This window comes from Leptinotarsa decemlineata, unplaced genomic scaffold, assembly GCF_025532065.1.
Source record: "Leptinotarsa decemlineata unplaced genomic scaffold, Ldec_3_MD MMD2_P_RNA_scaffold_2, whole genome shotgun sequence".
Lineage (NCBI taxonomy): Eukaryota > Metazoa > Arthropoda > Insecta > Coleoptera > Chrysomelidae > Leptinotarsa > Leptinotarsa decemlineata.
In genome coordinates, this window is record NW_027412529.1 from 22,104,692 (window position 1) to 22,117,115 (window position 12,424).

Sequence of the window (12,424 nt, forward strand, 5' to 3'; positions counted from 1 at the left end):
ACAGCTGGAGCTGTAGTTGGTATTCCAGTTCATCAATCGGCGGTACATCAGAGTAACATGCAGCATAGCCATCCATCCTTGGGAGGGAGGAAGGGTCAAGGTAGAAGATTGCCCCCCACTCCTTGTAAACCATCAACACTGCAGCTGAGACCGGGATCAATCAATTTTCCCAAAGTGAATGCATCTCCCACTCACGTGAGTCAAACATATTTAAAACATCTATTCACAAGTAAAAATTTTATTATCAAATTATTAAAATATTAAATTGTTTGTCCTCAAGTTATGAAAATATTGAACGTGTTTTCTGAATCCAGAAACATTTTATACAATATCTGCATGCCCTAATCGATGTTTCACTCCAATATTTTTCACTAGAATGTTTTATCGGGCCTAAAATGTGCATATTTATGTTTAATGATGAATGCGTAATCCATTATCTTTCTGAATGTAAATCCAAATGAATTTTTCATATAATTGTTATGAAAAGACAGTGAAAAGTTCGACATCATTATAGATTGAAAGTTTTTGATATTGGGTAGTGAAAGTAATATCTGCAATCTATATACGTTCCAAGAAATTTCGTTACTTCACGTATTCCAAAAACACTTTATTGTGAGATTTTCACTAATACGTTAGTTATGGATTTTCATCAGGTATCAGCCGATTCCATCATATTTCGGTACTTCAGTCATATTAATTGTACATTTTCTGACAACCACTTGCATACCAGTTACCCATCTCCACCTGAAATGGGAATGCATACAATTTTCTCTGCATTCACAATCAAGAAATGTATTTCACATCAATTCGTAAACTACTCTGCTAAATTATTCCGTTTTTTTATAAATTTTCAGAACTATCTGAATCAATTGCCAATGTAGTGTCATCTGCATAAAAAACAACAAGATATGAAATAATGGTCAGGTAGATCATTTATGAATAAAAAAAATAAGCGGACCCAGAATCGACCCGTGAAGGTCCATCTGATAACATTCAGAGTGATGCTCTCTGATTTTATGTTTTTCTGAGTGCATTCAGGGGGAGTCAACAAGAATTAATCGGTCCATTGCTATCAGAGGAAACAATTTTTTGAACTGCTCAATTCATTTTGAAGTCATATCGATAAATACTATCTTTCAAAATTGTTTTCTCGCATTCTGGGTGATTCAGCCGAGCGTGACCAACCAAAGCTATATTTTTTTTATTAAAACACTCAGTATATGAATTCTTCTTTCAATTGCATATTTTTTAGCTCCCTAAAGAATTTTTTTTCTCGAATTTCCATTGCGGCATTGCCAAGTTATTCCAGAAAAACCGATTTTGCAGACAATATTTTTTTTAATTCACCACTCGCGTATCTACAGCAATTAGGACAATTTTTTAGGAATAGTTAGTCAACATCACTGTGATAATTTCGGGAATCTCAACTTTCGGGAATAATATGTAGGGTGCATAATTCAACTTTTTCAAACAGAACACCCTGTATTTTTTCATTTGTATGAAATGTTTCCAACATTTCACTACATTTTTTATCAAAGGTATACTATGCGAAAAACTGATATTTTACAAATTATATCAAGTTTCATTAATTTGTTTTGATAGTATGCATTTTTTGTATAATCAAGTGAAGTTATATGTTTTTTTACGACATGAAAACGACTTTAATTTACACCATTGTATCGTATATATTTGAGTTCATTATTCATCGAATAAAGTAACCTCTATGGTTTGATATTAAAATAAAAATAAAAACTATTATTTCATGTTCATTCTGGGTTACATTACTGCAACTCCTAGAAGGATATTGGATTTCTTCAAAATCAAATACAGCGTATCTTACTCACTAATAATGTAGCTTCACAATATTTCCAAAATATTTCTGTAGATGATATCGTTCCACAGTTTTTGTACAACATGTTGAGTCAATGAACATAGAAGAATGTTTCTCATTTTTAAAGAAATTTCAATGTGTACTCGGATGGTCTTGATATAGTATATGCATGATTCTTGATGGATACAGAGTGATATGTGATTGTACTGGTTCGACAATCGACATTAAAATGTCTGTTGAAGGAAATGAAAACCAGAGTTGAAACGTCAATGAGATATATCGATATGTGGTTAATCATTTTCAAGTAGTAGCGACAAAATTGGACAAGTCCACTAACATGATATACTATAACAATTTTCAATTGAAGCAACGTCGCACTTGAAGTGACCAACGGATAATCCTCTTACCAACTCTGCAGAGGCGTACCAAAATAATATTTTTATTTATTTAAACACATAGGTAATTACGTAAAAATTGTTATAGTAAGTGGCGTCACTTGGTGTCAATGGTGAAACTGATTACATTTTCTTATTATGCCTAATACACTACTTCAAAAAAACAGAAAAATTCACAAAATAATTATTATGTTCATTTTATATAAAAAGATAACATCAAAGCAAAGAAATAATTACCTATGTTATGCTTATGAAGTTTCAGAATCCATTGACTCCATTGACAGTCACACTTATATCTATTATTTGGTCGAAAACAGTGTCTACCATCCCGTCCAATCTCCACATTTTTTCTTCTTCCTTGATCACATGAGCTACAGCATTAGTCCAATCTTCTTAAGCCTAAGGATTAAGTGGGGAATTTAAAGAAATACCAGCGTGGTCCAAACAGAACTGGCTGGTATCTCAATCGCCACAAAAGAAATAACCAAGAAAAGAATTTCTGACAAAAACATAACTGTCATATATTAATAATAAAACATAGTTGTTAGTTTCCAGTCCTGTATATTAAGATCTTTTTGTACACGAATGTTTTTCATGTAGACTTGCTCTAAAAACGCAGTCGAGTACTTACCGTTGTTGGAGATACAATAAAGTGGTACCATATAGGAAATATCATTTTTATTTGCACGATAACATAATAATTGGCGACGAGGACATTTCGCAATCCGCGCAAAATCTAGTGAAAGTGTCGAAGTTAGTGTAAAATGGCATCAGGCTCGGGTTTATTAGGAACAATAAACACTTTTGATCCTAACAATTCAGACTTCACAGTATTTAGTGAAAGATTGAGTCAATTTTTCATTGCAAATAAAGTGAACGATGAAGGACAAAAAAAGGCTATTCTTCTGAATTCTTTATCAGAACAGTGTTATGTTTTACTGAGAAACTTATGTGTTCCCGATTTACCAAATTCTAAAAACTACGATGATTTGTTAATTTTGCTTGAGAATCATTTCTCCCCAGTGAAATCGTTTTTTGCACAACGTATGAAATTCTATTCAGCCCGACGAGTTTTAAACGAAAGTGTCGCGGAGTGGGAAGCCAGGGTGAAAAATATGGCCTCAAAATGTGGTTTCGGATCCGAATTGCAAATAGTTATGCGTGATATTTTTGTCATCGGCATCAATAAAGAAAAAATTAGGGATAGATTGTTTGAGGAAGATGCGAAGGAAATAAAACAAGAAGTGGAAGTCAACTTTAATAGACATCGATATAATCCGAAAAATCCATCGAACTCAGTTCACAAAACCTATACCAAGGAGAATTCCAATTGGGGAGCCACAGTTCTACCCAAAGAACAGAACAAGAACTATCGTCAAGGGGTAAGCCATCCTAACCAATCAAGTAAGTGCACAGTATGTGGGCGCTTCAATCATTTACCTAAGGAATGTTCATATAAGGAGTGCATATGCCACAAATGTGGTATTAAAGGGCACTTAGCCTCTCAGTGTCAACGTCGGGGGCACCATTACATAACTGATGATGTCTCTAGTGATGCACTAACCGATAATTCAATTTTTTGTATTCGTGATGATAATAATGAAAATGAACAAGTACCGAAAAATTTTGATATTTTTAAGCTAGATATAGGAAATATGGATTCATTTAATAATGTGAAACCTACTTATATCGAATTGACTGTAGAGAATATACCTGTAAATTTCGAAATAGATTCAGGATTAGCACACTCAGCGATTTCAGAAAAGTTATTCAAAAAACATTTTATGAATTACAATTTATATGAAAACGATTTATATCTTCGAGATTATGTAGGTATAAGTTTCCAACCAAAGGGTTATTTAATATTAAATGCCATTTTAGAGAATAAAACGTACTCCTTGAAGTTGTACGTTATTCAAAATGGAGGGCCCCCGCTAATTGGAAGAAACGAAATGAAACTATTTAAAATCGGAATTTGCAAAATTAATTTTAGTCAACGAGTCGATGTGAGTCAGGAAGGTTTTTCTGACCAAGTTTCTTTTTTGGTTCGTAGATATAAAGAAATATTTGAAGACAAATTAGGAACTTTTAATAAATTCAATATTTCATTAAAATTGAAAGAAAATGCCAAGCCAAAATTTTGTAAACCCCGACCAGTACCATTTGCAATTAAACCGAAAATAGAAGCAGAGTTACAAAGATTGGTTGAAAATAAAGTTTTAATTCCAGTAGAATTTTCAGAGTGGGCCACACCCATTGTCCCAATACTAAAACCTAACGGTGGTATTAGGCTTTGTGGTGACTTTAAAGTTACCCTTAGCCCCCATCTTGAAATTCAACACTTTCCGCTTCCTAGAATAGAGTATCTTTTTAGTCAACTTCAGGGGGGGGCAAAAATTTTCTAAAATTGACCTCTCGGAAGCTTATCAGCAGGTAGTTTTAACAAAAGAGCCACAAAAGATGTTAACTATTGCCACCCATAAAGGGTTATTTGCTTACACTCGCCTTCCATACGGAATTACATGTGCTCCGGCGATATTCCAGAATATAATGGAACAAATGTTTCAAGGTACTGGTATCGTGTGTTTTTTTAGATGACATATTAATAACGGGTAAAAATGATGAGGAACATTTGAAAAAACTAGAAAAGGCTTTTCAAATTTTAAAAACTTATGGGTTAAAGGTTAAGAAGGAAAAATGTTCATTTTTTAAAGATTCTATAAAGTACCTAGGACATGTTATAGATAAAGAAGGGTTACATACATCAAAAGATAGAATTCAGGCAATAACGGAAGTGGCGGTACCAAAAACAGTGACAGAACTCAAATCTTTTTTGGGAATGATAAATTTTTATTGTAAATTTTTACCGAATCTGTCAGAAGTTTTGCAGCCATTGTACAAATTATTAAGAAAAGAAACAAAATGGTTCTGGTCACAAGAATGTAAAATAAGTTTCGAAAATTCAAAAAAATTATTAATTTAAAATTCGGTTCTTAGCCATTTCGACCCTGAAAAGAAAGTTAAGCTCATGGTAGATGCATCACAATATGCGTTAGGAGCAACTATCTCTCATATTGATAAAAACAATATTGAAAAACCAATTGCTTTTGCCTCTCGTCTATTGAGTTTGGCAGAGACAAAATATTCTCAAATCGAGAAAGAAGCTGACGCCATAATTTTTGGCCTAAAAAATTTTATCGATACTTGTTTGGTAAACGATTTTTACTTGTCACCGATCATAAACCATTACTAGCGATTTTTGGGGACAAGCGGGGATTACCGATGTTTGCTGCTAGCCACCTTCAACGTTGGGCCTATATTCTTTCAGCTTTTGATTATGAAATAAAATTTGTTACTTCAAATCAAAATTATGCCGATTGTTTGTCCAGGTTACCCATCACGAGTGCACAGGTAGAATTTCCATTTGATTCAAAACAGGTAACCGAATTTTCTTATATAAATTACGTAGAGCAATCCGAATTGCCGATAGATGTAAATAAAATTCGAAAAGAAACAGCGGTGGATCCAGTCCTCAGTAAAGTAATGTTATTTGTCAGGAATGGTTGGCCCAGAAAATGTCCTGGGGAAAATTATAAACCATTTTTTATAAAGAAAAATGAAATAACAATAGAACAGAATTGCCTCATGTGGGGTTATCGCATAATAGTACCAAAAAAATATTGGAATTCAATACTAAATGAGTCACACGTTGCACATATGGGTATTGTTAAGATGAAACTTTTAGCTCGGGCTTATATGTGGTGGCCTTTGATGAACAGTCAAATTGAAAGTATGGCCCAGTCTTGTGAAATTTGCTGTAGATTAGCTCCTACTGTTACAAAAACACCTTTGTCTGTATGGAAATGGCCAACTAATCCGTGGACCAGGCTATATGCGGATTTTTTTGGGCCATGTTTCAATAAAAAATTTTTAATCAGCGAAGACGCTACATCTAAGTGAATCAAGGGCTTCGAAATGTCAAATATCACATCTTTGAATACTATAAAGGTGTTTCGAGAATTATTTGCGAGATATGGATTACCAAAAGAAATTTGTACGGATAATGCAAAAACATTCACAAGTTTTGAATTCCAACGTTTTTTAAAGCAAAGCGGTATCAAACATCATACAGGGGCACCTTACCACCCATCTACAAATGGACAAGCAGAAAGTGCGGTGAAAATTATCAAAAATGCTATTATTAAAAGTAAAACTGAGGATCCAAGGTTAGACACCCATTTAATAATCAATAGATTTTTATTTCAATATCGTTACACCCCATACTCGACCATGGGAGAAACACCTTCTAAATTGCTTTTTGATAGAAGTTCAAGAACTAAATTTGATTTACTGTTACCTTCTGTGGAAGCCGTAGTGAAATCTACACAAAATTATCAAACAAAATATTATGGACATAAAAAATATGTGAACTATGAGATAAATGATTTGGTATATGCAGGAGATTATCGTGAAAATGTTCAAAAGTGGTGTCATGGTAAAATTAAAGAAATATTGGGCAGAAAAACTTTCCTGGTAGAAACCGATTGTGGATTGAAATGGAAAAAACATATGAATCAATTAAAAAAAGATTATTCAGACAAAGAATATTCAAATACAATATCTAAAACAAATAATGTTTCTTTCACTCCACGATCAGCTTTGAAAGAAAATATTGTAGATTGGAAGGGAAAAACGGGGATTCACAGTAGTGAACAGTTAGTGAATACGAAAAATGGTAATATGGAAGGTGATGAAACTAATAGTGGTAGATCTCTAAGACCCCGTGATAAAATTAGGGCACCTGAGCGATTAATTATGGCAAATTAATCCTGGGTAGCCTATTGTTTGTTAGTTATTGCAAATTATTACTGTATAGTGTAATGTTTCAACTTAGGTAAAGGGGTGTCATATATTAATGATAAAACATAGTTGTTAGTTTCCAGTCCTGTATATTAAGATCTTTTTGTACACGAATGTTTTTCATGTAGACTTGCTCTAAAAACGCAGTCGAGTACTTACCGTTATTGGAGATACAATAAAGTGGTACCATAATAGGAAATATCATTTTTATTTGCACGATAACATAACAATAACAATCTGCACTGATAGCAGACAAGCACTATTAGCCTTGAACAGACAGCGTGTTACTTCAGGGCTAGCACTAGAGTGCCACCAAGATTTAGCCAAAGCCTCGGTAGATAATAACATTATCCTGAGGTGGACCAAAGGACACGACAGGAGTAAAGATAATCGCATTGCCGACTCTTTAGCCAAGGAAGCGGCTGGATTAAGAATTTTGGGAACCAGTGGCACCCACGGCTTGATGACTTCGACTATTGCGGAACTAGTCAAATATTACACCCATGCTCAATCCTTAAAGAGATGGGATGAAATCAAAGGATGTAACCTTGCCAGGATCACCTTGGGCGACCCTGGGAAGCTGGCGCCGAAGAAATATCTGGCTTTGACCAGAAAAAATCTACGCCTTACAGTAGGATTTCTGACTGGCCACTGTCAGCTAAGGAAACACCTACATAATATGGGGTTAGTGAACACACCTCTAAGCAGGATGTGTGAACAGGAAGATGAGACTGTCAGGTATGTCCTGTGCGAGTGCCCGGAGTTATCGTCAATAAGAGAGTGTGTGTTCGGCGAGTCTTGGCCTACACCTGCCGATATAAAGGAGATGTCTCCCAGCGACCTGTCCACCTTTATGTAAAGGACAGGATGGACGATGACCTAGGAGGACAACTCCTCGGGAGGATGCACAATGGGTCACATGTGGCCTAAGTGCGTGGGCTTACACCCACCCTCCCTACTCTACAGATACAGATGGCCCAATCTTCTTTCCGTATCTGTTCCATTGCGAGTTCTAATAAACGTTGGACATCAGAAATGTTATATGTCACGTTTTCACGAGCTATGTAACGCTTAAGTTGAGCCCAGATTGATTCTATCGGGTTTAACTCGCAATAGTGAGGAGGAAGTCTCAAAATGGTGATGCCTTCAGCACGACCTATTGTATCTACCACATGCTGTGGATATCTGTCACGATGCTGTTTAATGACACTCATAAGCTCGGCCTTAACCATGTCCTCGGAAAATAGAATTCTTTTTTGTTCTAACCAACTCTGCATGTCTACTTTTCTGGTGGTCATAGCTGGCAGTTGTTCTACTAATCGGCTGTGATAAGGAGCGTTATCTATTACTATTACCGAATTTGGCTCGACTTGTGAAAGAAGGGATTCAAACCACCCTTCAAAGCGTTGGGAGTCCATGTCTTCGTGATAATCCCCCGTTTTTTTTGAGATTTATATATACTTCCAGAAATATTACTATTTACCTAGAAACTAATAATATTCTAGGAACTAATTAATGACAGTTATACCTGAGTTTAACGAACATTTATACCTGAGTTTCATGACTAAGTCAACTAATTATCTATATGATGGAATCGGCCGATACTTGATGAAAATCCATAACTAACGTATTCCAAAAACACTTTATTGTGAGATTTTCACTAAATTGTTTTACAAAAACGCAACACGTGTTTCGCCATACAATGGCTTCATCTGGCGTGTCTTTCAACTCCAGATGAAGCCATTGTATGGCGAAACACGTGTTGCGTTTTTGTAAAACAATTTAGTGAAAATCTCACAATAAAGTGTTTTTGGAATACGTTAACTAATTATCTTACAATAAAGTGTGAATGTGATAAAAATATATGATAAGGTATTTTGTAAAACAACATAGGCAATAAAAATGACCCCGGTAAGAATTTAGTTCTAATATTTAACATTGTTGCCGTTAGCTCTCAGTTCAGTTAGTATATGAGTTATCTTCAATTGAAAATTGTTATACTATAGTCAGTAATTTCAATGACCATTTTATTTCTGGTGCTATATGGGTTATGAAAACAACAACTTTCATCTCTGTCACTCTTGCAACATATTCACAAATCACTATGTTTGGGATGATTATCTGTTCAAATTCAACGGAATTACTCATCCCACTCACAAAGACATCTATTCTCTATTTGATTATTATTATTATTATTATTACACTATGACTTTTCATCCAGTTCAAATGCTTATAATTACGACAGAACATAACCTTTGTTTCGACTAGTCACGAAGTGACGTTTGGTCATTTGGTGAAGGAGAAGCCTTTATTATTATTCATTTGAAATGAATGAAGAGCATTACATTCTTGAGAATTACGTAATAGACTTTTCTAGGTTATATACTGAAAAATTCACGTCAAGTTATACTCGTGATCAAACAAAAATATTTTTGGAGTAAATTAACAAAAACACTGAACATTATTATTTTTTTGGAGATCATTAAGATCGACCAGTTACATTTTCAAATATTAATGAGACTCAACTCAACAGAATGCAGCTGCTTTTAATAATATTCGCAAGTGATATAAAACCCAACCAAATACAGATAGGAAAGGTTATTATAAACAATAATACTTGAAAGTAATTATATGGTTTTCCTGAATACATTTCGGAGAAATATCCAAAATAATTTGAGTTTCAATCTAATTATTATATTTTTATGTTGTTTCAAAATACAAGTTTTCTATCAATCTTATTGCTTTCTGGAAGTATTGCATAAAAGGCGACAATAGTCACAAAATGTGTGGATAAGTCGGTTCTTGGTCGCTTCCTCTTTTAAAAATCTTATACAGCTGGAATTACATTACTAGATATTACTAGATATAAACTAGATAGGATTAGATTTCAAATAGATGTTTCCATCAATATGCTATTTCTTTGCTACAGCTGAATTCATTCGAAACCAGAAGTTTCATTTCTACTTTTCAGTTTTTCATTACTTGATTTTCCTCAAAGGCCTTGTGACACATTCGCTAGTTCCAATGCAGGTCAATGTATTTATATAAATAATTTCTTTCACATATTACGAAATATTCATTTTTTTTCAATCTTGAATATCGTGTTTCTAACTTGATAATCATTTTACAGCAACAGCTGCAATCGCATTCAGCTCATGCTACACCGCAGACTCATCCGCATAGTTTTCCAAGAGATAGGGAGCCTCTGAGGGAAATAACTCCCACTGTAACTGCAAATATAAACAACATTAATATTAATCCTGGAACTCGTGACTCAACCGAAACCCCTCTGAGCTTCGAACAAGGTGTAGCTCTGGGGAGAGGAGGAAGAATTTTACCAAGCCCCGTACCAAACGGGTGAGTTGGTTATATTCGGAATATACTCAGATCTATTCCTTTTCCAAATCATATATTATAATTACTTTGTTTTATGAAAAACTCAATTATTCAATTTGTTACGTGTTCGACTTGAACAGAAAAATTGTTCGTAGTTTTGATTTTTTATTTCACTACATATAAGTATAATATTCATAAGAAGTCAATTCGAATGGCATAACAAGTAAATAGTTACCGAACGTTGGCAGTGGTGTAATACTCTAATGCACCAATCTTTATTTTTATGTGGGGTTGTTTATATGGTATTAACTAGTAAATTTGTTAGTCCCGGTACGTTAGTCTTTTATTTAGCTGTTCTGATTGACTTCCTATAGACTATACTGTTCAATTTTGATTTTCACATTTTTCGATTTTCCCATAGTGTTCCTATGGACATATCCCACACATAAAAATATATTTGGTTTCTATTCTCAAAACTAACCTTACTCAATTTATTGCAGATTCAAGCCTAGACCAAGTGGATCAAGGCATTCTGATTCAGATGATGATGACTGGTGCTAGCATTGGCTTAATACTCTTCACAAGAGTATTGCTTTCCTGTAAATATATTTCGTGTTTCAATGTAAATACCACTGTAAAAACGTTACTAGGATTTACGTTTGGGTCACATTATTATAATGCATTTTTGTAAATAAACTTGAAATAATCAATATCCTGTTTTCATTTCGAAATAGTGAAAAAAATCACTCAGTTACAAAAATATAAAAATCTGTATAAAATCTGTTTTTTCGTTAACCAGCTGTCGCACTCCTACGAACGACAACTCTCATAAGTCGAAACTTATGCGAGCTAAGGACTAAGGAGATCTTACCTTTTAACGTGTGATTCCTAACACGGGTTGGACGATAGCAAGTGAAAATCGATCGTTGAAACACCGACCAACACGGCGGTCGATTTGAGTGAGTGAACAAAGCACCCACGCCGATCCGACCAGCTACCGACCGAAAGTAACGCTTATTGTTTTATATTCATTTTGTCACAACCACAATTATGGTCACGAAGTGAAGTTTTGTTTAAATTAATGTTCTGGAACATATTGCGAAGAACCAATTGATGTGTTGAAGCAAAGATGCAATTTCAGTGATCACATTTTCAACTGCTTGTGTTCTATAAAAACTGATTGTTTGTTGCTAGAGATTTCCAATGACAAGACGGTGTGCTGTAGGCACCGTCAATAATATGAGTCTGTATTTCATATGTTCGACCGCTCGCATTTTGTAATTTCAGTTGTAAGTTCAGTAATAAGTTGACCTTTGAAACTAATAACTGAAGGATGTAGGAGTTTGCATCCCGAATCGTCCGTTCAAGTTTGTACAAGGATGATCCAATACATGGGGTCTTCTTCAGCAACATTGAAATCTTCGTTTCATAAAAACACCTTCGCTTTTCTCAGTTCAAGTAAGCTGAGGTCGGAAACTGAAGAGTTCACATGTCAAGATACACATTGTTTTCAACGCCTTATTCTATTGTAGTCGCATGTTGGATGTAGAGGTGCTTGACAACAGTTGTAGGGCATGTAGCGAGGTATCTGAGATTTCAAAACACTTGCTGTCGGCATATCCAGCATATGCAGACTCAACTAATATAACCCAGACCTAAGAATGTTTCATTACTACCTGAGGCACTTTTACGGTGAAACAACGGTGCTATGAGTCCCATTAACCACAGGCTGGGTAATGAATGACACCAGTGGAGTCAATACACACAGGGCACTGTACCAAATTAGGACTCTGAAGCCACAAGAACTGGAAAATTAACACCGTCGTGTATACAGCCGTTCAATCACTTTCCATGTAGGAAGAAAGGAATTCCGGTCTGACGGTTGGGAAGATTGAACGGCGGGTACACAAGATGAAGGCTGAGATCAATTTGGCGAGGCAACATGAGCTTCGTTTATAATGTGTGATGGATAATAGAGCGGTCAACAGGCCTTTCACGCCCG

The 12,424-nt window shown here is 34.9% G+C and overlaps 1 protein-coding gene across 23 annotated transcripts in view; it reads left to right on the forward strand.

Moving 5' to 3' along the window:
* The window catches only part of LOC111511127 (calcium voltage-gated channel subunit cacophony), a 230,891-nt gene extending 219,759 nt beyond the window's left edge, over positions 1-11,132 (forward strand). For all 23 annotated transcript variants that reach the window (XM_074185558.1, XM_074185571.1, XM_074185596.1 and 20 more), the window contains 3 exons: positions 5-195; positions 10,217-10,443; positions 10,923-11,132. In XM_074185558.1, coding sequence (XP_074041659.1) covers positions 5-195; positions 10,217-10,443; positions 10,923-10,983 — 479 coding nt within the window. In that variant the 3' untranslated portion in view covers positions 10,984-11,132. The remainder of the gene's footprint in view (positions 1-4; positions 196-10,216; positions 10,444-10,922) is intronic.
* The last annotated feature ends 1,292 nt before the right edge of the window (positions 11,133-12,424 follow it).